Source organism: Pimephales promelas, chromosome 25, assembly GCF_988280905.1.
Source record: "Pimephales promelas chromosome 25, fPimPro1.hap1.1, whole genome shotgun sequence".
NCBI classification, from domain to species: Eukaryota; Metazoa; Chordata; class Actinopteri; order Cypriniformes; family Leuciscidae; genus Pimephales; species Pimephales promelas.
In genome coordinates, this window is record NC_142793.1 from 2,771,474 (window position 1) to 2,796,888 (window position 25,415).

At 37.2% G+C, this 25,415-nt stretch overlaps 1 protein-coding gene and 1 long non-coding RNA gene across 5 annotated transcripts; one reads left to right on the plus strand and one right to left on the minus strand.

Moving 5' to 3' along the window:
* The first annotated feature begins 205 nt into the window (after window positions 1–205).
* On the plus strand, window positions 206–2,528 carry LOC148964968 (uncharacterized). The gene is made up of 2 exons (XR_016150638.1): window positions 206–414; window positions 2,015–2,528. It is a non-coding gene; the product is annotated as an uncharacterized LOC148964968 (long non-coding RNA).
* On the minus strand, window positions 2,295–24,883 carry LOC120468013 (anoctamin-9). 4 transcript variants are annotated; one of them, XM_039656653.2, is made up of 24 exons: window positions 24,663–24,883; window positions 22,587–22,661; window positions 21,964–22,089; window positions 20,663–20,805; window positions 19,644–19,693; window positions 19,456–19,523; window positions 18,893–18,972; window positions 18,629–18,763; window positions 18,384–18,477; window positions 15,987–16,047; window positions 15,812–15,894; window positions 15,157–15,261; window positions 14,877–15,044; window positions 9,503–9,539; window positions 9,275–9,386; window positions 8,857–8,914; window positions 8,143–8,240; window positions 7,566–7,756; window positions 6,970–7,122; window positions 5,311–5,458; window positions 5,106–5,228; window positions 4,843–4,936; window positions 4,631–4,743; window positions 2,295–2,753 (listed from the first exon to the last, which is right to left on the minus strand). In XM_039656653.2, exons 2-24 carry the CDS (start codon window positions 22,596–22,598, stop codon window positions 2,651–2,653), a joined length of 2,355 nt encoding a protein of 784 aa, XP_039512587.2. In that variant the 5' UTR covers window positions 22,599–22,661; window positions 24,663–24,883; the 3' UTR covers window positions 2,295–2,650. The 4 variants fall into 4 exon arrangements, with proteins under 4 accessions (XP_039512587.2, XP_039512586.2, XP_088983643.1 ...); XM_039656652.2 differs by having other exon boundaries at window positions 24,659–24,883; XM_089127517.1 differs by lacking the exon at window positions 24,663–24,883 and adding an exon at window positions 22,801–22,905.
* Between the last annotated feature and the right edge of the window lie 532 nt (window positions 24,884–25,415).

Here is a 25,415-nt window from a genome sequence, read left to right on the forward strand (position 1 = left end):
GAGATGAAACCATTGAAATGTTTGTTATAAAAATACAAAAATGGATATCGTGCGCTGTCTACCAAAAGCGCTGCACATTTCACACAGACTACCCACAAGTTTCCGGGGGGCGCTCCTGTAAAAAATAAAGTGGGTGAAACTTCCGGCAAGGCGGCGGAAGTAGCTATAGCATTCCAATGGTATTTTGCATAGACAGTAAAAGAAATGGACACAGCGACCCCGTTGAGTTCAACGGAGAGAGCTGAAGCTCAACATGGGCACTCACTTCCTGATAGCCAAGCGTTCTGCACAGGCTCAAACTGAGCTTGACGACGTAGTTGTCACGTGAGCAAACTGACTGACTTATAGTAGCTGTGCCATAAGAAATTTTAATCGTGTACAGAGACGGCGAAGCGCGACCTGGAGGAACTTTTGGTAAGTATTCTAATTAATTATTTTGTCATTTTGCTTCTATTTATGCCATAGGCTGACACCATAAATGGATAGACAAAACTTTATCGAAGACAGTGATATAACATTTATAATAAATAAAAATTAGGATCACACCTCTGAGTCCTCTGTGCCCACATTTGTCCACAATTACAGGATTAAAGGGTTAGTTCACCCAAAAATGAAAATTAAGTCATTAATTACTCACCCCCATGCTGTACCAACCCCGTAAGACCTTCGTTCGTCTTCGGAACACAAATAAAGATATTTTTGATTAATTTTGAGAGCTGTATAACTACCACATTGGCTCCTAAGGGACTGCCTCTTGACTGCCCAGAAAGTCAATGAAGAAAATGTTTAAATATCCCAAGTGACTACCGTGGCTCAACTATATGTTTATCAAGCGACGCGAATACTTTTTGTGCGAAAAAACAAACAAAAATAACGAGTTTATTCGACTATTTCTTTTCTTCCTTGTAGGCCAGAAACGAGATTTCCTTAGATTTCCACGACGCATGCGCGAGAATTGCGATCTGAAGTAGTGTAAGCTGGTGTAAGCAGATCGCAATTCTCGCGCATGCGGCGTGGAAATCTAAGGAAATCTCGTTTCTGGCAATAGTCGAAGAAATAGTCGAATAAACGCGTTATTTTTGTTTGTTTTTTCGCACAAAAAGTATTCTCGTCGCTTGATAAACTTATAGTTGAGCCACGGTAGTCACTTGGGATATTTAAACATTTTCTTTATTGACTTTCTGGGCCGTCAAGAGGCAGTCCCTTAGGAGCCAATGTGGTAGTTATACAGCTCTCAAATTTAATCAAAAATATCTTCATTTGTGTTCCGAAGACGAACGAAGGTCTTACGGGGTTGGTACAGCATGGGGGTGAGTAATTAATGACTTAATTTTCATTTTTGGGTGAACTAACCCTTTAAGAGCTATAAAGTGAATACGGTTTGAGGGCTACAAAGGTACAACAGAAAACAACTTCCCCAAACAAAGGGGAAGCGGCCAGTTAAGGTAGCAGCAGATGATAATCACACCAACAACTTAAAAGGTAGCTCACAGGATAACAGGGACAAAACACAAAGGGAAAAATAATACCATACAATTTACCACTCTCCCTCCACTATGAGAGTAAGCCCCAGCACGAGACTTGATACACACTACAGCAGGGACTCCACGCACTCACAGCCTAAGGATCATAACACTCCCCCCATAAAAGCAAACTAGGGGTTTGACTACATTAGAGGTTATAATTCATTACCACTTGAGACAAAACAAACCAAAACACTCCCACCTAATCTCAGATAAGCATTTAACATTTACATTTATTCATTTAGATGACGCTTTAATCCAAAGCGTCTTACAATTGCTATATATGTCAGAAGTCGCACGCCTCTGGAGCAACTAGGGGTTAAGTGTCTTGCCCAGGGACACATTGGTGTCTCACAGTGGATTCGAACCTGGGTCTCTCACACCAAAGACATGTCTTATCCACTGTGCTATCACCACCAAGCAGGAATACAAGGGTTTCTTCTCTATGGTGGAGTAGTTCAGCTGATGTTTTTTTTTTTTAAACTTGACAGAGAAGTAGCAGACCAGATGGCAGATATCCTTCTCCATCCTGCAACAGCACGGCACCAGCACCCGTGGCACTCGCGTCAATCTCGAGCTTAAAGAGGAGAGAAAGGTTTGGCGCGGCCAGGACGGGCACAACAGAGGTGCGATTTCACTGCTTCAAATGCATGACAGAGCTCATTTCGAGGTTATGATAGAGTATTAGCCTATAAGGTTGTATTCATTTCTTTGATTTCCTGACCCATTTAGTGCAACTATTGGTGGAATGAATTCTGAGAGATCAAGACATCAATTTTATGAATTTTATTCAATTACATTTTGACAGGAACAGAAACCACAGCACTTTCATTGGCTCTATTTTTATACATTATTTCACAAAATAACTGAATTATATAACCATGCCATTTATCATGAGCATAATAGGTCACATATTTGTTTTACATATACATCTTATAAAAAATGCAACTAATGGGTTTCCATGCTAAAAAAAAAAAATACAAAATTATATACAATTCATGCAACTGTATCAATGCTTTGATCAACGTATTAAAGACATATGCACTCATCCAGCCAAATATTCCAATCTTGAGATTACACAAAAATAAGATTTTCATGTGGGGGCACCTTGTTTTAGCTCATTTGTCTCACATACTATTTAGCTTGTTTGCCTTTTTCTGTTTAGATGTTCTTTTTACATTACCATTCTCATTTAGTTTGGTCAAAGTGTCCTGTTGTGCCTTTTGGACTCTAGAAAAAAAGATTATATTAATTAGATAAAAAAAAAAAATCAATAACACGAACCAAAACACATACATACATTTTTAAAGTTAAAGATGAATTAAAACATTAATTATCTTCACATTATTTATCCATATTAAGAATACTCTCTCTCTTTATATATACTGTATATATAAGTTCAGATAGACAGCTGGTGGGACTAATGAAGGCCTTGATTAGTTACACCACGTGTGTTTGAGGCAGATTTGTGCTGTTGTGAGGGATTCTATGCAGGGGGTTGAATAATTTTGAGACTGCAGACATTAAAAGTTGCATTTTCAGCTAAATCTGGAATTTGGGGAAACAACTTGAAACATTTGTTGTGTATATCAATTACTTTTGTCTGATTTGTTCAGTGCAAACAGCTGAAAGTCTGTACATTTTTGCCAATAACCCTGATTTGCAGGGATTGAATAATTTTGATTACAACTGTGTGTGTGTGTGTGTGTGTATATATATATATATATATAGATCAGGTGAATGACATTTTGCCTCACTTTCCAATAGATTGCAATGAATAAAATCCACTACCACCCTACATTTTTTAAAAATGGACAGCGCAATAATCATCAACTTGTTTAACCATAATCATTGAGACTTTTAGCACAAAACAACCCAGGCTAAAATCATATATATATATATATATATATAATTGTATTAAAATGTTGTTCCCTTTCAAGGGAACTTCGAGCTGCGTTTGAGACGCGGTGGGAACGCCCTGCATGATTACGTCGTGAAGCACATGTAAAATCAGTCCAATGGAAGCGCGAAACGTCATGGATGACGTCATAGACCAGGAAACTATAAAGCAACCCTGAAATCAGACCACCAGCTTCTGCACCTTCAGCAAGCGCTCTCTGTGAAATCTGTCCTTGTCTATATTGTTGTCTGTCAAAGCCCAAAATATCTCTATCTATTATCATGGCGAGCAAGCAAGATTTTAGACGTTGTGTTGTTCCCTGCTCTCGTTATATCACGGGTGGGGACACACATCAACTTTGTGTTGTTTTGGTTCGCGTACCCCGAGGTGCGGGTCCCGCTGCTGCCGGCTTTCATCTTGGGGTTCGCAGATGGATCTAGTAGCGGGGTTTGAGACGGGCCCCGCCCTTTCTCAACCCTCTGCTGGATCCGGTGTCTCTGCCCAGGAACGAGCCCACGCTGCGGTTTGTCCTCGCCAGGTTGAGGCACCAATGTTGCAGATATCCAGTTCTGATGTCGTGGATATGGGTGATTATGAGTTTTCGCCAGCTCATACCCCTGCTGATGAGGAGCTTATGGAGGTTTTATCTCGTGCTGTAGCTAAATTAAATATCGAATGGCCAGCTGACGATTTTGATATTGAATTTAGAAAAAGTCTGTTAGATGAACGATTTTTGCCATCTAGATCACGACCTCCACGTCGGGAACTCCCGTTTTTTTCCCGATCTCCACACCGAGGTGTCGAGATCGAGCATCTTTCAGAGTGCATAATCATAGTAAAGTTCAAGGAATTGAACACTATGGTTACCTGACAATGCCTCGTGCGGAAGAGACGCTTGCGAGCTATCTCTCCCCCCAGTCAGCGTCATCTCTGAAAGCCCTGACATTACCCATCAAGCCTTTAAAAGCGTACTCGGCAGCTTACACACTATGTCAATGTGATCATACTATGTTTTTTAAGAAGCTGGTGGTCTGATTTCAGGGTTGCTTTATAGTTTCCTGGTCTATGACGTCACCCATGACGTTTCGCGCTTCCATTGGACTGATTTTACATGTGCTTCACATTTTACATTGTGCGTCTCGTTCCCTCTGAGGGAACCAGGGTTACATACATAACCTGAGACGTTTTATTCGCTCGTGTTACTGACCTCAATTCTTCTTTCAGCCTTTTGAGTTTATCATACAGTCTTTCATTTCTCACATCCAGGGGGGAAGTAGGGACAAACCAGCTTGCTACACACTTAAAGATCACAACTACATGCTGGTCACAGAGAGATAGATCAATATAGTGAGTGAACCATTATTCTTAGTGTAATTACTCTGTATCTGTAATCATGTTCTTATTTATGTATCAGATTACCTCAAACAGAATGATGAAGACTAATCGTGCTGCCAGAATGACCCAAAACTGATTTGTTAAACTATAGTCTTCATTACTTCTGTAGTCTCTGTAGCTGAAAATAAACAGTACAGTAAATAAACAGTACATAAACAGTGTAAACTTGCTTGAGGTGTTTAAGATAGATAGATAGATAGATAGATAGATAGATAGATAGATAGATAGATAGATAGATAGATAGATAGATAGATAGATAGATAGATAGATAGATAGATAGATATTACCTGCAGTGTGTCACATTTATGCCACTGTAAGTGACCATCTGATGATGTGTGAAATCTTCACTAACTCTCTTATCACTTATATAAGCAATGGAAAGTGTGTTGTTTATGTATCCAACCATACAACTGAAATTAAAGAAAGAAGATTGAAAGACACATGTGTGGTGCTCCAAATATGTTGATAAGCAGGTTTGAAATATCAACTTACTCAATGCCTGTAGCACTGCCGCTGGCACAAGGCCCATAGTAGTACTTGTAAACCAGACGAGGAATGAAATCAGAGGATATACCAATGACCAGTCCATTAGCAATGACCGCAAGCACACTAATGGCCTCCAGCACTTCAGTCCAAACACCTGAAATTTAGAAAAAAAAATTAAACATTGTTTGAGGGTCCACATATTTTTTCATGATAATTTTCCATCCTCTATTTTTAATTGTCAAGTTTCTTTGCAAAGTTGCATTATTTTGTGACAGATTAATAAAATAATCTGAACAGATTTGTGCTACTCAAACTGTTAAAACAAGACTGAAATGATGAGGGATCAGAGGGATCCGGTTCAGCTGCTTCAGAAGGATATTCAAAGAGTTGTAGGCAATAAACAAAGCCACATTTTACCCTTATCTATAATTGTTCTAATATTTAGGATTAACTATTGTATTTCCTCACAGTGACTGGAGCTCAGAAGGATTCTTTCAGACAACACGTCAATTTCAGTTTGTTAATATAAATGGTCAGTTTGAACTGCACTGGAAGTTTTGAGTTCAGCAAGTTACAGTTTGTTTACATAGTCCCATAAGCTCTTAAAGGGTTAGTTCACCCAAAAATGAAAATTAAGTCATTAATTACTCACCCCCATGCTGTTCCAACCCCGTAAGACCTTCGTTCATCTTCGGAACACAAATAAAGATATTTTTGATTGAATCTGAGAGCTAGATCAGTCCTACATAGACTGCCTAAGGGACTGGCTCTTGACGGCCCATAAAGTCATTAAAGAAAAGGTTTAAATATTCCATGTGCCTACAGCGGCTCAATTATAAGTTTATCAAGCGACAAGACTACTTTTTGTGCGAAAAAAACATAAATAACGGCTTTATTCCACTATTCCATTACTTCCTTAAGGGCGCATGCGCGAGAACTGAGACGAGGACGTTCTCATTCGTCTACTTCTTGTTACCGGCTGCTCACCGCTTAGGAGTATTACCGCCCCCTACCGTATAAGATGATGTGCTGATATAGCTGGAAGCGCAAAACTTTCTGTTTACAAGCAGAGGAAGATGCGCGCTGTACATACGCTTTTCAATTAGTGTATTTTCCGCACTACAAGGTGCACTTAAAAGCCTTTAATCTGCTCAAAAAACGACAGTGTTCCTTATTATCATTTTATACGGTAGGGGGCGGTAAAACTCCTAAGCGGAGCAGCCGGTAACAAGAAGTAGACGAATGAGAACGTCCTCGTCTCAGTTCTCGCGCATGCGCCCATAAGGAAGTAATGGAATAGTGGAATAAAGTCGTTATTTATGTTTTTTTTTGCACAAAAAGTAGTCTCGTCGCTTGATAAACTTATAATTGAGCCGCTGTAGGCACATGGAATATTTAAACCTTTTCTTTAATGACTTTATGGGCCGTCAAGAGCCAGTCCCTTAGGAAGCCTATGGAAGAGTGATCCAACTCTCAGATTCAATCAAAAATATCTTTATTTGTGTTCTGAAGATGAACGAAGGTCTTACGGGGTTGGAACAGCATGGGGGTGAGTAATTAATGACTTAATTTTCATTTTTGGGTGAACTAACCCTTTAAATATCAAATGATTTCTCATGATATGAATATTCTGTTTATAACGCCTTGAGCCTTTTTTTCCCTCACCAATATTGTTGGCCTTTGTTGGTACTAGTCTGCGTTCAAGACTGACCATCTTAATGGCATCCAATCGGATCTCAATGATGTTGTTTAGAAGAGCCAACAATGGAGCCAAAGGAAATGCTGCTACGAAGATAGTAGTAAAACTGAACTGCATCACTGGGGAGGTAAAACAAACAAAAAATGCTCATTTTAGACATCTGTGTTTCAAAGAAAACATACGCTTTCTACCGGATCCTCTTAAATGAACACTAGAAGAGTTTTGAAGACTCAAAACTTGCTGTGGGGAGTGATTGCTAAGGCATTCTAGGTGGTTATTAGTATTTTACTGTGTTGGGGTTACTAGTGACCCAAATCAAAGAAGCCTACTTCAAATCTCTATGGTTTGAGATCTCAATCATGATAAAATGTGTAGGACGAGTTACTGACCAAAATGTAATATGGTTAGGGATTTTAGTTACATCCCTAAATATAAGAATGAACAATAGTAGTGATATTGTCTTAGCAAACACCACTAGTAATCAGTTCTGGGAACACACACACACACACACACACACACAAAATGACGATTACATCTTCAAGCATATTTTCAAGATCTGTACCCATTTCCAAGAACTCATTAAAGAGGCTGAAGCTGTCAGTTTTAATCAGGCCATAGTTTCTGTGGAGCTCCTCGCGTTTGCAGTTTTCACAGAGTTCGGATCCTTCCTTGGTGCACTCCTTCTTATAGCATTTTACACATCTTCTCCGCAGCTTCTGGGTCTTTTTCCTGTTCAACCACCTTCTAAACCATCTGTATGAGGGTATAAATAGGTGTTTGTTATCTCTTATTCATTTACTGTATATCATACAAAGTAGACGAAGCAGTGTAAAATAGGGATCAGGATTATAAGAAATGTGATGATTCCGGATCCTTAACTATTATTTTTAATACTTGACAAAGAAATGGTCTTAACTGCATAATAGCATATGACTGAAATACTACTTTCGGTAACATTTTAAGTCAACATAGAGCACACAATAGAAAAGACGTGTAGTAGCGGAATCTTACGTCATAAAAATGTTTGGTTGTCAGTATTTTATACTTAATATATGGAAGTGGTTCTGAAAAAGTTCTTGATTTCCAACACCAGTGGAAAAGCACAGACCACAAAAAGACAATAAAAATGTTCCACTTACGGACCAGAATATTCAAAGATATTGTTGAAGGTCTGTTTAAGTACCATGATAATAGACATCTGAATGAACAAATCTGTGAGACAGCCACTTGGGTGACACTGAAGTGAAAAGAATGTAATATTGCATAAAAATTAGTGTAAACAAATAAGTAAAAAAAAATATATATATATAGTAGGCTATTTTGTTTATAGCACACTGTGCACTGTAAAAAATGAATATGCTTTATCTAATCCAAAAAAATGTGGCAACAGATTACAAGCAATATTATTAATTAAATGTAACAAATTAGAATTGAGTAATAATTAATTAAAAGTTAACCATTTAAAATGAGTAAAACTTACAACAACAACCAAAGAAAAAAAACATACATTTAAGTCACCATTATGGTGATCGGTGTTTGTTTTAGGTTTTTTTTGAAATGACGGTTTTCTCCTTCAGTGATTCTGCTTGTTAACATCAGGTGTCTTCAATGTTGGCAATATAAAATAAAGAGTTGACGTCTGTCTGATAGTGAGATATTTTTGTTAATTTTTTTGGTGTAAACTTTACTTATTTTAAATGGTTAACTTTGAAGGAATAATTTGATTAATTATTACTCAATTCTAATTTGTTCAATTTACTTAATAATATTACTTGTAATCTGTTGCCACAATTCTATTGATTAGATAAAGCATATTAATTTTTATAGTGTAGACAAAATTATAATTGCCACACCTCCTCCAGTCTCCATCTGCCAGATATTCTTGTATATCCTCCAGGGTGACCATTAATTCTTAAAAGAAAAATGTTTTTGTTAAGTGCATTACTTTTTTATTGTTGCTTACAGTACATTTTCATTACAGTAAAAATGTATTAATTTTAGAGGAAATGAGTTATGCCCTGGTAAAAACACCTAAACTGAACCGTACAATATAACCAATCGGTCAAAGCATATGACAGGGCTACACAAAACTAATACTGACAAATTCATAAATGATGTATCTGGTAAAGGCTGATATTAATTGTACAAATAAATTCATAAGTACTATAACAATGGGATTACTCTGAAAACAGAGCAATTAATTTACAGTAATTATTAGTATAATATCATAGATAATACTATATATTAGAAACTATTAATTGTCAAGGCTACCTTCCCAGAAAGAACGCTGTGTACATGAGAGAGGAGAACATTGTAAAGAACTGGAATGTGAACATCTTCACTGTGAAACTCCTTTCAATGGCAGAATGGGAGTGCTTATTCTCTGCAAACAACAACAAAAAGAAAACAGTATAGTCTTGACAAGTGTTGTATAGCAAACAAATAGGGTTAACAATAAAAATGTCTGAAAATTAAAGTCACAAACCGTGTTTCACTGACCTATTTCACTCAGCTTCATGGCTACTGTACAATTGACCTGAATGAAATAATTACATGGTTACAACTATTGTTATCATAAGCCAAAAGAGAAATAAGCTCTGTTCCAAATTGTATTGCATTACAGGCAACTCAATGCAAACGCTGATTCAAAACAGGCTACTTAAATGGTTAGTTCAGCCAAAAATTTAAAAAAAATTATGTCATTGATGACTCACCCTCATGTCGTTCCAAGCCCGTCAGATCTCCGTTTATCTTCGCAACACAGTTTAAGATATTTTAGATTTAGTCCGAGAGCTTTCTGTCCCTCCATTGAAAATGTAAAAAAAAAAAAAAAAAAGGAAGATGGCGCTGCTGTGATTGTGAATAAGGTCAATTGCTCAGGATCAGTTGTTTCACCTAGAGATGTTTAAAGCCTCGAGCACACAGACGTTACCTGTGCAAGAGCTGAGAGGTAAAACTGAAGTGGAGAAAACTTTAAAAAAAAAAAAAAGAAAATGTGTGTACGGTATACTGTGCTTGTCCAGAAAAGAAATAAAGACATCATCAAAGTAGTCCATATGACATCAGTGGCTTAGTTACTACATACCAAATACATTTTGGTCCAAAACTATGAAATGCCAAAGCTGACTTAATTAAAAATAAATATATACATAAATAAATATACGAAGAAATGTAAAAAAGCAAAAATACAAAAATAAATACATAAATAAATATACGAAGAAATGTAAAAAAAGTACAAATAAATGAGTATTTATACTTTTATTTCCATATTTATGTATAATTGTATTTTTTCACAAATTTATTTATTTATTTCTACATTTATTAATTTATTTATTTCCACGTTTATTTATTTCCACATTCATTTATGTATTTATGTTTTAATGTCTACATTTATTTATTTCTACATTTATTTATTTCCACATTTAATTATTTCCACATTTATTTATTCCAACATTTCTTTCTCCGTATGTTAATGAGGGGGGCGTGTTTTAACTTAGACATAAGCAATCGAGCTCAGAGTGGCAGTGCTGAGGCCGAGGTGTCACCTTGTGGTGTTTGACCAAACGAAACACAAGAGCTGTGCAGGCAATAAATAATAATTTGGTTATCAGATAACACGTCAGCAGCATCTTATGTCAGCACTGCGGACAGAACCGGAAGACAATACATTGTTTAATGTTACTTTTGGTTTATTGTTTAATGTTATTTTTGTTTTTTGTTCTTTTTGGACAAAATTGTATTTTCGATGCTTCAAAAAATTGTAACTAAACCACTGATGTCACATGGATTACTTTGATGACGTCTTTATTTCCTTTCTGGAAAAGGACAGTATGTCGTAAATACATTTTCAGTGGAGGGTTAGACTCTCGGACTAAATCTAAAATATCTCCAATGTGTTCTGAAAATGAATGGAGGTCTTACGGCCTTCACTCAAAAAAATTATATATTGACTTCATTTTTTTATGTAAACAGGTTCCACATAACTGGGTTACGTTTAACAAACATAATTTGTTCATGTAATTTCAACAATGGAATTAAGTAATTTTAAGCGACCCAATTAAACTCTGAGCCGAGTGTTAAAGGAACACCGAATCAGGTTTAAAGTTAATGAGATAATTAATTGAATAATTTAGTGATGATTGAGCATTATTAAAGACGCCTGATGTTACCAAGCAGAATCACTGAAGGAGAAAACTGAAATTTTAGGTCACCATTATGGAGATCAGTTTTTTTGTTGTTTATTTAGTTGCGCTCTTGACTCTCACTAGCCTGGTTCAACCAGATTCTCGTACATTTCATTTGTACATAGAGTCTGGCCTCTCTCCATTGAGAAATGTTTACTTCCTTGTAGGCAGGTTCTTTGTTAAAGTTCAACACAATTGGATCTGATAGGCTGAAGCAAGTCGATCACAGGCAAACAGGGAGTACAGTAGGGTGACGCAGCGTCTCGTTCCCTCTCAGGGAACCAGGGTTACAGTCGTAACTTGAGACGTTCCTTTCAAGGAAAATCGAGCTGCGTTGAGATTAGGGCTGTGCCATATCATACCGTCCACGATAATACCGGTATAAAATTTTACATGATAAAAAATTGTCATATCGCGATATTGATGATATGATGACGTATGGCGTATTTACGTTACTTAGCGCGTGCACAACAACACAGCAGCATGTAAGCCTCCGGATCAGATCAAGATTTAGTTCCTAAAAAGGGCGCTACTTCAATAGTATGGAAGTTGTTTGAGTACAAGAGGTCAGATCTCCAACAACACAATTATTATTATTTATTTTGTCAAATATGCATGAAAACTCGTTTCACCACTTCCCTACTAGCGTACATTTTGCATTCGCCTAATCTTCCTTCAGAGTTTCCGCAGTTCGGGTACAACAGTCAACACGATTAAACTCTTTCTAAGATGATTCAATGTTACTATTATTATATTTGTAAATAAAAGGTCTATGGTTTCGCATAACACAACTTTATCTTGCTGGACTTTATTGCTGTAACGTTAAATCATCATGTTACTTTCTACCGGCCGGGTGTCTGTTAGAGCAAAACACTAGAGTCAGAGCACTGTTGTTCATCACGCGCACAGTAACTGAAATGTAAAACTGTTAAAAGAAAGGACTCGATAAACGATTGCACAGCTAGATGCTGTATATTATACACGACGCTACGCATCAATATTTATTTACTTTGTGCTTTGAACTGTTCAGTGCGGAGTATTCGACGCGCTGCGCGTGCGCGCTGTGACTCCGTGTTGCTTCAAGCGCATCATTCAGCGCTCGGGATGCGCATAAGCGCTGTGCGATATATTGGAGCCTTTCATATCATAATACTTTTGCGCAATGAAAGATTATTAATAGCCTTTGTTCTGTCCTATCGATCATATGTTGCTGCCTCATTAAACAGCTGTGCTATACATTTTAAACATGCCTCAATTTTATAGTAGACTATGCTATATAATAATTAATCCTTTTGATTTGTTACCTTGTTTTTTTTTTCATGAATGTACAATACAAAGAGCAATGTGTAAAGTTTTACCAGATTTAGTGTTACAATTGTCTCTTATTTATTCCCCACTAAATGTTTTTTTCCCTAAATGTTCCAATTTTATACAATTATTGTATAAATTAGGTATTGTATACCTCATTTGATGCTAATCCAAAAACTATGCAGGCAGACTATTAGACATAGACTATTTTTGTACTTCAAAGTTTAGGTAAATTTTATTAGGTGACAATATTGTGCAGGCTTCTGAAGTTATTGTTAATATTGTTAATGTATTACTGTAGTTATTGTTAAAATAAAATGATAAGGAGTTATGTTATACTTTTTTTTTGCACTAATGCTGCTGCCAGCCAGCTGCAATCACCAATAAAACATTGTTTCATATATATTTTTTCTATATCGTGATGAATATCATTATCGCAAATATTCTTGAAATATCGTGATATAATTTTTAGGCTATATCGCCCACCCCTAGTTGAGATGCTGTGGGAACACTATACCCACTACGCCATAACAGAAAATGCCTGTTCTGTGTGAAGTCATTGTGCAAGCATCCTAAGCAAGCAAAGGAAGGAAGCATACTACAGGGTGTCTCCTCAAGAATACACCACTAAAGGGACGTGGTAAGCAGCTAAGGCCGCAATGTACACCTTTAGTGTGGAGGGGATAGACCTGCGGAGAAACGCCCCTGCAGGAACTCCAGCACCGCAACCACAGGGTAGATACCTGGGTCCAGCTGGTACTCTCCGCACCAGGGAGTGAACAATTTCCACTTCAAGGTGTAGAGTTTCTGGGATGAAAATAAGCACCTCCAAATCCGAGGCCATGGTCCTCAGCCGGAAAAGGGTGGCTTGCCCACTTCAGGTTGGTGGAGAGATCCTTCCTCAAGTGGAGGAGTTTAAGTATCTTGGGGTTTTGTTCACGAGTGAGGGAAGGATGGAACGGGAGATTGACAGACGGATCGGTGCAGCTTCAGCAGTAATGCGGTCGATGTACCGATCTGTTGTGGTGAAGAAGGAGCTGAGCCGTAAGGCAAAGCTCTCGATTTACCAGTCAATCTACGTTCCTACTCTCACCTATGGTCATGAGCTTTGGGTCATGACCGAAAGGACAAGATCCCGGATACAGGTGGCTGAAATGAGCTTTCTCCGCAGGGTGGCTGGGCGATCCCTTAGAGATAGGGTGAGAAGCTCGGTCACTCGGGAGGAGCTCAGACTAGAGCCGCTGCTCCTCCACATCGAGAGGGGTCAGCTGAGGTGGCTCGGGCATCTGTTCCGGATGCCTCCTGGACGCCTTCCTGGGGAGGTGTTCCGGGCACGTCCCACTGGGCGGAGGCCCCGGGGAAGACCTAGGACACGCTGGAGAGACTATGTCTCCCGGCTGGCCTGGGAACGCCTCGGTATCCCCCCAGAAGAGCTGGAGGAAGTGTCTAGGGAGAGGGAAGTCTGGGCATCTCTGCTTAGACTGCTGCCCCCGCGACCCGGCCCCGGATGAGCGGAAGAAGATGTGGATGTGGTGTGGTGTAGAGTTTCCTCGTGGAGGGAGCTCTGGAGTTAAGGATGGTCTCAACAACCTTAGTTGAGAGACCTGAACCCCCTCAGAGGCCAAGCCCAAAGTTTCCACAATTCTGGGCGGGGGGAAGGACCAACCCACTCGACTGAGAGAAAACGTCCTTCAATCTATTGTGACAAATCAGTCCTCGGACTGAATCTGTGACACAATCTGTTTGAATGTAAGTATCCATCCTTCTTTGGAACAATGAAGTAACGGCTGTAAACCCCTGACTCCCTACTGGGAGGAGGAACCCTTTCTATAGCCTCCTTTCGCAGAAGAGTCTGTACTTCTTGCTCCATAACCAGAGCCTGCTCAGTGTCCACCACGTAGGGAGGACCCCAAGAAATCTAGGCAGAAATCTAGAACCAAACTGAATTTTGAAACCATTTCTATAGTGACTGTTCTACGACCCTCCTCGGAGGATCGTTCGGGAATGCTGACATCTTGTGCCCTGAAGCGGCAAACCGGCAGGGAACAATCGGACTGCTTGCAAATGATTTTGAGAGTTTACCGCAGGGTTCCCCAAACTTGGTCCTGGAGGGCCACTGTCCCTACACAGTTTTGCTCCACCCCTGATCAAACACACCTGAGCAAGCTGGTTGATCAGGGTTGGAGCAAAACTCTGCAGGGACAGTGGCCCTCCAGGACCAAGTTTGGGGAACCCTGGTTTACTGGAACGGAGAGTATTTTAGCAAATAAAATAATTTTTAAAAGCCATTTCAAGCCATTTCATCAAGCCATTTCATTGGGTCTTTAAAAATAAGACAACTATCAGTTCTCTGAAAATAGTGGGAGGTTTGTAGAGCTTACCCGAGTCATGACGGTGATGGTGATGTAGTGTAGCACAGCTCCGAGCATCAGGGCAACTGTTTGGGAATTCTCCGTAATGACGGGCCAAGAACTGTTTTCAGCCAACAGTACAGTAGCAATCACTCGAAACACAACTAGGACATGGGTCAAACCAATGATGATCAGCATCTGACAACACATAAAACACAGACAACAAAAAAAAGCGTTAGCCGTACATATATGAACTATATATTTTTATGAGAGTAAATAGATTTTTGCAAAATCAACATGGGTTTCTTACCATAAGTGTGGCTAAAACCATTACTATAGTGGACCGTAGATAAGAGTGCATGGGCATCTTGGGTTCACAGTGTGCATTATTAACAATCTCCAGAATCAATTCTTCCTGCATGGTACAAGTGCATACAAAATTACATGTTATACCCAACCACCCTAAGCTTTATAATGTAGTTCTTCACCATGATGTAACAATGATGCAGTTTTTTTTGAAGTAACAATGAAAATAGTAGCATAGCAGCAGTGGATGTGCATCAAAAACCGAGAAACAATTGGTTGCAATTGATTTTGAGAATTTACCGGAACAGAGAGTGACTAATTGTGTGTTAAAATTGTACTTCACACCAGTCATTAGTTACGTGACCCTCATACATTTTTTTTTCTAGAAATATATTAGTAATAAAGGTCTACTGAAGCAAAGCGGTGCGTTTGTGTAAGAAAAATATCCATATTTAAAACTTTATCAACTAAAATAATTAGCTTCCAACAGACAGCCCTACACATCGATTTGTTTTATTAGTTTAGCCAGCAGCTTTTTCAAGAGGGCAGCTTGACCATATTATTTAAAGTTATCAGTACTCATATAAAATTCCCAGTCGCTAACTCAAAGGTCTAATACTGTATGATGTATTTTTGTGATAGAGATTAATGTGTAATACCTCTTCCTCACACCAGTCAAAGACCTTCCATGCGCACACATAAGACGAACTGTGACGCTTCCAAAACTCCAGAAACACAGTGGCTGTAAAGAAGACAATAACGTCTCTCATAACACTTAATGAATCCAACTAAATCAATCCATCAATTCAAGGTTAGAGCTGTTGTTGAACTTACCCCACACAGCCATGAACATGGCGAATGCTACTGTTCCCTCATTATCAAACAGAAGGCTCACCTGCACATGTGGCCCAAAAGACACAGTGTCAGCACATATAAAACATTTATACCTTTATTTAATAGAAAACTAAGCTAAGAGAGAACATTCACAGAAATGTGGCCAATGTTCTGGAAATCTTATCTGAAAGTTTTGAACAATTGTTCTACCAGTAATGTTAATAGATTTTTTGTATAAAGTTACCTGGTTTGTAATAACATTATAAAAATTTTAGCACAGATAAAAACATTATTTATAATGTTACCCTAACATAAAAAAAACTGGACATTAAGGGAAGATTCTGAAATAACATTTTTGTAACTTAAACAGAATGTTAGAAAAATGTTCTTGGAAAATACAGTATATTGTGACGGAACGGCTGTCCCTCCCTTGTAATCAGCGCCACCCCGTCCCTTAACCCAACACCCTTCACCAGGTTTTCGACTGAAGTGAATGTGATTGGAAAGGGGAGCGCTGAATTGGAGAATTGACGGTGTGTGATGAGGCACACCTGAAGAATATGAAGCCTCATCACCGCCGCTGTTAAATGCTGTCGTTTGCTCCTCCCACCACAAATATATATACTGTATATATATAGCTGGGGGACTGGAACTTCTTCGTCTAGGTATACAGTTTAGTTCGGAATGGGGTACGGTTGTCATGGACTCAGGGTGCACATGCGTTTTAGTTGATTATGATGTATATAGTTTAATTAAACAAATGTGATAGTGTTGATAATAGGCTGGAATACAATACACAAATTGTACTCCGATTTGCTGTCTAGATGAGTCGACAAATGCAGATTCGGACAGACGGATTTGACGGACTTCACATAAAATCGCATAGTTTATGATGGGCTCAGACTCTGAAGCTTAAGGTTCAGACAATGATTCCATCCAGTCGGAGGATATCAAAACATTTTTCATATTTTGAGCCAATTTTAAAACGTTACTGAAACAGAAGCTGTCCTCTATCTAGCAATAAAATACAATACAAATACAATAACAAAACAAAAGTAAATTGAAAGAACGTGCATAAAATAAGCCTCAATTTTTTTGACTCTTCAGTACAGATAAAACAACTGACTGTGCTACTCATCTCCATCTCAATCCAAATTCGCTTGTCTCATTTTCTTCCTGTTGTGACAATTACCGTGATCATCAACTGTCATAACTCTCCTAGCATTGAGAAGTGTCTCTTGTTTGTGTTTGTTGTGTTCGGAACGATTTTAAAGTCTGGAAGTGTATGAACCCCATTTTACCCTCACTGTAAAAAATTTGGAGTAGGATTTACTTGAAAAAACCTTGCTAAACGATCTCACTCAGAAAATGCTAGTAAATTTACAAAGATTTGCCAAGTAAAAACCTAAACATATTTATCAGTAGCTTTAATTAGAAATCTTTAAGTTAAATTTACTTGGAATATGGAATTAAGTAAACTTTACAAAAAATAAGTAATTTTAACTCGGCTTGTAAAAGGTTGATTAATACCGATTTCCTTTGCCTTTACACTTCACTAAAACAGTTATCTTAAATTTTATTAGTCATTTATAGTATGTTCTTTACTTAGATCATCTAAGTAATTTATATATACATCATGTCAGACTTTAAGCCTTATGTGAATGCAAACACCTCAATACTTGGTGGACAATACACAATGGTGGTAACATTTGATGGATCGTTTTTCGTTTTAAGCAAAAAATTTACTCGAAATGTCACAAAATGGCAATTTACTAATACTGAAAACAAAAATCAATGATAAAACAGTGTAAATACAGCTGGAAACCAGTGAAAAATGAACCTCATTAAATTATTCAAGGTCCAGTGCATGATGGGAACCCCAGTATCAGAAAAGTTGAGTAATTTTTACTTAATTTTATTGAGTTGATATTACACTTTCATTTATACTCGCTTGAAAGAAGTACTGATATGGAATTTACTTAGTTTTTTAAATTCTTGCCTGAACTAACTTTTTCAAGTAAATTACATTGGGTTTTTTCACTAGTATTTACTTAACCAAAAAATCATTTTTTACAGTGCTGTAACCATTTATAAAGTTGGCAAGTGTACGATGCCTAATCTGTTCAGATTTTAAAAGTTCTGTAGTGTATTCCAGACTTAAGACTACTACAGAAAAAAAATGATCTTCAATTATCTCCATACCAAAATCTCAGTTAGCCTAACAGATTTACTGAACCATTAAAATATGACATATGTTACCTAAAGGGCCTTGAATGCTTCATATAAGTGGGTGATAGAGTCGTGATATAGAGCATATGTGTGTATATGTAAAAAACAAAGTAAGAGTGCACTTACTTGTCGGTGCACAATTGTCTGCATAAAAAAAAAATACAGTACCTTTGCGTACATGCAGGTGTCGGAAAGCTCCCACACTTTGCAACTAATATCGCACAGAGGGCACATTATAACGTTCGACTGGCACACCTCTTGTCTGTGTACACACACAAGCACAAACACATATTGATTTGGCTTCAGGACCCTTATTTTACATTAGACCTTACACAGTACCATAAATGTTTATCGAAAAACAAAGATGTATTTAAAAATCAAACATTGAAGTTTATTAATATTAGGTTACTCACATGAGAGGACTTGTGCTGTAGAAAGCCAGGCCATACAGGAATACTATGAGACCAATTACAGAAGCAGGAATCAAGAGAAATGTGTACCAGCCCAGCCACAGGAAATAAAGAGCCACCTTCTCGCCAAGGTAGTTTCTGACAACACATACAATAAATGCATCATCAAGAAACCTTCCAGGATACTTTCTATTGGCAGCAGAATGGAAATAAGTCTATAATCAACAGAGAGATGAGTACAACCACAAAATAAATAAAAAAGAGAACCTGATGTTAGTTATGGGTTGCCCCCGAAAACAAGCGGACCATCGAGCCCAGCTCTGCTTCAGTTCTTTCTGCTCCCTTTTCTAGGAATGAAAGTGGACAAAGGACAAAGTTGTTGTTGTTTTTTTATGTTGTTACGATTACTACAAAACCATGAAATCTAATTTATTTGGACTGTAACTAGAGACCCTGTAGGTTTAGTTGTCCTGGTTCCCTTTCGAGGGAACTCGCACTGCATCAAAATGCCTGTGTGCGATTGCGTTGCGAAGCAGGGGTTTTGTTCGTTGGTTCTTGAAAAGAATCTCATTTGACTTCTGAAATCTTACATTTTTCTGAGTGAAACTTGATTTGAGTATTCAAAGTAAAGAATTCTTCTATGTGTGTGATCAAATACTCACTGTGACAAGATACGTTTCCTATGTGCTGCTTTGAGCATCAAATGTATAATTATCACCCTGGGATTTACTTCCTTATCAACACATTTGCATAATGATTCTGCAGTGTGGACTCTGTACTACAGGTGCACAAATGCTGTGAGCAAGAGGAAATAAATATTAAAATCATACCTCATGTAAGCAGAAGTGAGTCTCGAAAACATTTTTTTTTATGAGATCGGGCAGATATTCTGAAACACCTAAGAGAGGTAGAGCGAGAGAATGTATTGTGGAATCGACAGTTCTGGATGAATCATATAAAGGTTGAAATAATACAGTGATGTAATATGAATGAGCAATCTAGGGAAACTGTTACTCACCGTCAGACTTGATGCATGTGTGATGCAGAATGAAATCAACAATACGAATCCTGAAACAGAGCCACAATGCCCTACTGTTAAAGTGACTTCTTTATTTGTGTACAACACAGATTTTTTCACAATACATCAATCGTGACTATGTCACCTTTCTCCACTGCACCATAGAGAGGGATTACTCAGATTACCACGAGCAGTGTTGGGTGTAACTAATTACTAAGTAATTAGTTACTGTAATTTAATTACTTTTCCCTTGAATATGTAAAGTAAGGGATTACTCTTCATTTATAATTGAATTACAGTTACTTCTGATGTAATTGAGGTAAATACTGTGTATAGATCAATCCGATCTCACAGCGATTCGTATGCATTTTATGAGGTGTCTAAATTGTATGACTGCACTCGTACAAATTCGTATGAATTATTGTAAAATATGTATGAAAAACGTGTGAAATGTCATGAGAGCAGACATAAAACAATAGTGGGTTTAACATCAAAATGTATTGTCTGATGTTAAAAATTATGTTTTTATAATGTAACCTTCTCCACCTTGGTCAGTTCATGCAATTTTATAGTATTTATTTGAAAAAATTAAAACAGATTCATGTCTATCCTTGTATTATTCAGCTGGTTGAGATTGATATGGGATTTTGAAAGTAATTAGTAATTAAAAGTAATTAAATACTTTTTAGAGAGAGTAATTAGTACGTAATCTAATTACACTGTTGAAGAGGTAATTAGTAACTAGTAATTAATTACTTTTTTAGAGTAACTTTCCCAACACTGACCACGAGTAAGAAAAGTAGCATTTTGTTTGCGAACCGTTTAATTGGTGAAAATCTCTATGCATCTATTCTAATCTCTATTCATCGGCAAAATTTACTGAGAAGTTGGGCGAAAATAGGAATGTGTTAGTTAGTCGATACTGAACAATGATCAAAGTAATGCCAATCACGTCTTTAAAAAATAGTTTGAATAACAGTCATGAAAATGGCTAGAGAGTTTTTTTGAGACTGTGTTACCTGGTTGACTGAGGTATAGTACCCTGCTGATCACTACTCCAGTTACAGGCATCAGACACTTTTAAGAGATAGCGGTATGTCTCAAAAACCCTTTCCGGTGCTCTAATGCAATAAAATACCGTATCATCATCATCTCTAAATTTCTGTAAAAAGAAACGCACACCAAATAAAAATAAAAGAGTAAAGCATATATCCGACAACATTTGTAACATTATCAACTAAATAATATTGTATAATATGATATTATAATACATTAAAGGAGTAGTTCACTTTTCAAAAAAAAACTTTTGCTGATAATTTACTCACCCCCATATCATCCGAGATATCCATGTCGTTCTTTCTTCAGTCGAAAAGAAATTTTTGATGAAAACATTCCAGGATTTTTCTTCATATAATGGATTTCAATGGGAACCAAACGGTTCAAGGTCCAAAAGACAGTTTCAGTGCAAACTACAAACTGTTCAAAGGGCTTTAAATGATTCCAGACGATAAATAAGGGTCTTATCAAGCGAAATGATCGCTTATTTAAAAATTAAATAACAAAGTTTAAGTTGTATAAGCTCAAATGGTCGTCTTGCTCTGTTCTGTGATGTGATCTTGACTCTCCTGTTCGAACTCGTTCATCAAAATGAACAAATCTTTTTCCGAGTAAATTCGTTCGTTTTGTTCGTTGAATGAACCAAATGACTCGGAAAAAGATTCATTCATTTTGACGAACGAGTTCGAACAGGAGAGTCATGAATGCGCGTCACAGAACAGAGCAAGGCGTCCATTTGTGCTTATAAAACTTAAACTTTTTTATTTTTTAAATAAGCGATCATTTCGCTTGATAAGACCCTTATTCATCGTCTGGAATCGTTTAAAGCCCTTTGAACAGTTTGCACTGAAACTGTCTTTTGGACCTTGAACCGTTTGGTCCCCATTGAAGTCCATTATATGGAGAAAATCCTGGAATGTTTTCATCAAAAATCTTAATTTCTTTTCGACTGAAGAAAGAAAGACATGGACATCTTGGATGACATGGGGGTGAGTCAATTATCAGTAAAAGTTCATTTAACAGCATATTGTATCATTGACTTGTACATATTATACACACACAGACAAAAGACACACTGTTTGAGCAATGAAATTGTGCAAAATAGAACTGCAGTTTTCCACTCAATCGTTGTGTCAGCAATTACGCAACTCTTGACATTTTTAGTTACACTTTTACATGCAAAAAGGGAATTCGCCCTTCATATGTCAAGACATTAGTTCTAGACTTCTTAAACCACATCTAGAAAATGCAAAAACTCACTTACTTGAACATTTAATTTCTTAGCTTTCAAACTTTCAATAAAAGCTTTCTGTTTTCGGTTGCATTGGTTATTTTCCTCTTCTTCTGATATTTTTGCCACAAGAACAAAATCGTAGGTCAGGGGAGGATGCTGAGATTAAAAAGAAAGAATAAATTATTATGAGAAACTTCCCACTTAGTTACATAAATACATCCTATGCAAACTCTCATATCATTCTACTGACTTTCCTTTGTGTGTATATAAGCTAAAAATAATTTAAACATGTACAGTGGGGTTTTTCTCATCCCATTTCAAATTTCATTTTGATTTATTATAACGCACAAAAGATGCTATTTGGAACATAGTCAAATCATGCTGGAAAACACTAATGCATGCTGCCATCTTTCTATTACACTATTACACTGATAATATACAGTAAGTTGTTTTAACATATTCAATTTTAAAAATAAGTCTTTACACTAGCAGCCTCACTTTGAAACCTGTATTATGTTGTATGTGCAATTCCTTGTTTCACTCAGACATTTGTAATGGGAAAAAAAAAAATGTATTCAATTCGAAATAGAAGCATTTGCACTAGTCTCACTTTGAAACCTGTATTATGAGCTGTGAAGTGCTATAGGCCTTACCACTGGTGGCATGGATGGGATCTTATTGCCATTCTCATTTACAACTCCAATAGTTTCTAAAAGGTCAATGCTCCCCTACAACAAAAACACAATATAAACAGTTCAGAATAATAACCCCACTTACAAGAAGGGGAAAAAGGTGGAAATGTACTGTCAGTGTGTTCTTAAAGGGATAGTTCACTTTGAAATTAATTTTTGGTATGTTTTATCTTACCTCAAGGGCATCCAAGATGTAGGTGTCTCTGTTTCCACAGTATTTTCAATTTTGATATTTTTAGGTCAAACCGTTCTTGTCTGTCAGTCATATAATGGAGGTCTATGGTCACCACCTCAAAGAGCATGCACAGAGAAGTCCAAATTAAACATGATTTAATGACTCGTAAATGTAAGTACACATTGATGGCCGAAGACACGAAACAAACGGTTTGTGTGAGAAAACGAACAGTATTTATATCGTTTTTACCTCTTGTAACCACAGCCACGTCCAAGTGATCTGAGGAAGCGCCGGAAGTGATCTCTCGCGTGTGTACGTCACTCATTGTTTACACAGAGATTTCACAAGTGTTCTCCTTCACTGTGAATATCTAAACATATTTAGATATACAAAAAATCTCAATGAAAGACAATTTCGATATATCAACAGACAACGTAGAATTTTTTTCACAACCGCGCGAGTGATCACTTCTGAAGCTTTCCAGACCGAGGTAAAAACGATATAAATACTGTTCGTTTTCTCACACAAACCGCTCGTTTCGTGTCTTAGGCCATCAATGTGTACTTACATTTACGAGTCATTAAATCATGTTTAATTTGGACTTCTCTGTGCATGCTCTTTGAGGTGGTGACCATAGACCTCCATTATATGACTGATAGACAAGAACGGTTTGACCTAAAAATATCAAAATTGAAAATACTGTGGAAACAGAGACACCTACACCTTGGATGCCCTTGAGGTAAGATAAAACATATCAAAAAATAATTTCAAAGTGAACTATCCCGTTATGGGTGCAATAACATATTTATATTATTGTACAATAAGATAAAGAATTAAATATGTAAGAAAAGAGTTTACAAACTCTGGATTTCTGGCAAGAGCACAGATCATTATCAACCTGTCCCTATGTTCTTACTCTGTTGCAAAATAGTATAATGATGACACAGATGCATGCACATTATACTGTAAACTGAAACACAAATGAAAGCATTTCGGAAAGTTCTTATCCACCACCAAGTTCTACTTTCACACAACTGAATAATCTTATAGTTCTTTTTGAAACAAGAAACCCCCCAAATGCCTGTGAATACCAGAAACAACATCCTGGTGACTCAGTTATCAAGTCATGAGGGTTGGAATGTTGTTTCTGCATTTTTTAATTGATTTAGTTGTAGTTTAGTATCTGATTCTACCCTAGATAACTATCAATGTTTGTTTTACTGTAAAATAGTCTAAATACCTCAGATCGTCCCACACCTACAGAAGCAGAGGTATTGCAACCGTAGCAAATGTTTTGATTGGCAAGGGAACGTTTTGTGTTGCTTATGACCCCAAACACAGGTCGTATCACAGATACTGTGTCTATTGATGACGGCTGCAGTAGACAACTTAACTTCAGTGTCACACAGACAATCAAACCATTAAATCTTAGAACAAAGGCGTTCGACCTTTTCATGGCTTAGCAGAAGTCTTTTCTCTTGGTTTGGTTTCATATTTCTGATTCATGACACATTCTATTGAATCAATGTTATCAAGATCAAGGAACCACTGTCAAAGTTAGAACAATGTAGATATAAAAGTGATTTGGCAGGTTATGTTTAATAGGTTGTATAGAAACCTGGCTGTTTAGTTTTATGCCAGACATTATTTCTGGTTTATTCTGCAGATAGCCTACATCTTTGAATCAGACACACACTCTGCCTGTGATTCATGAATTCTGTTGGCTCTCAATTAACAATAACATTATTTTCATGTTTTAAGTGAAGCACTAAGAAACTGCATACTAAAGTTAACTCTAAGAGAGGCAAAACTAACTAGCATCGCTGCTGGGTAATGCAGTTAAAGTTCATCTTCTCACCTGCCTCCGGTGTAGTTTTCGCGTCATCATGAGAGACTCAGGATTCCAGTCCATGACAGCTGTGCTACACGGGATCACAGACACTTGTTAAAGGGAACTCGCCATTACATTACAAAGAGTAAGCACAAAAGACTAATGAGAAACTCAGACACTTCCGTGCTACAACAAGGAACTTGACATGTGTGACTGGACTTGAGAGACAGCCGCTGTGGAATGTCGCCAGATTACTCACGGGTCGTGATGTCACGCGCGCGCTCACGTCTGATTACAAACTCGTCATTGAGCACAATAACCCAAACAACTGCGTCACAAGAGCTAAAAACTAAGATAGTTCCCGTTTATCATTTATATTAAAACGACAACAATAATTACATGTCATAGACCTTTATAAATAATATAAATATCTACACAATTCACACTATTTAAAATGAATAATAGCAACACATTTACCAAAACATAGGCAACTGTATCTTTTTACATGACATAACATGACTTTTTTTCTCTTTTCCCTTTCTTATTTAGAATACAGAATATAGAATGACAATAAAAATACACATTGCCAAAAAGTGCAGCCAACACTTTTGCCAAAATATTCTTAGATCTCTTTGATTTAGTAATAGGTTAGCCAATATAAATCTCACACACCCTGCAAAGTCTAAATATAATAATAATTGTACCCTAACAATAGGCTAATAATATAGCCTAGTTGATTGGCAGTAATGCATTTTGGGAGCTTTATTTATTTTTTTATTTTTTT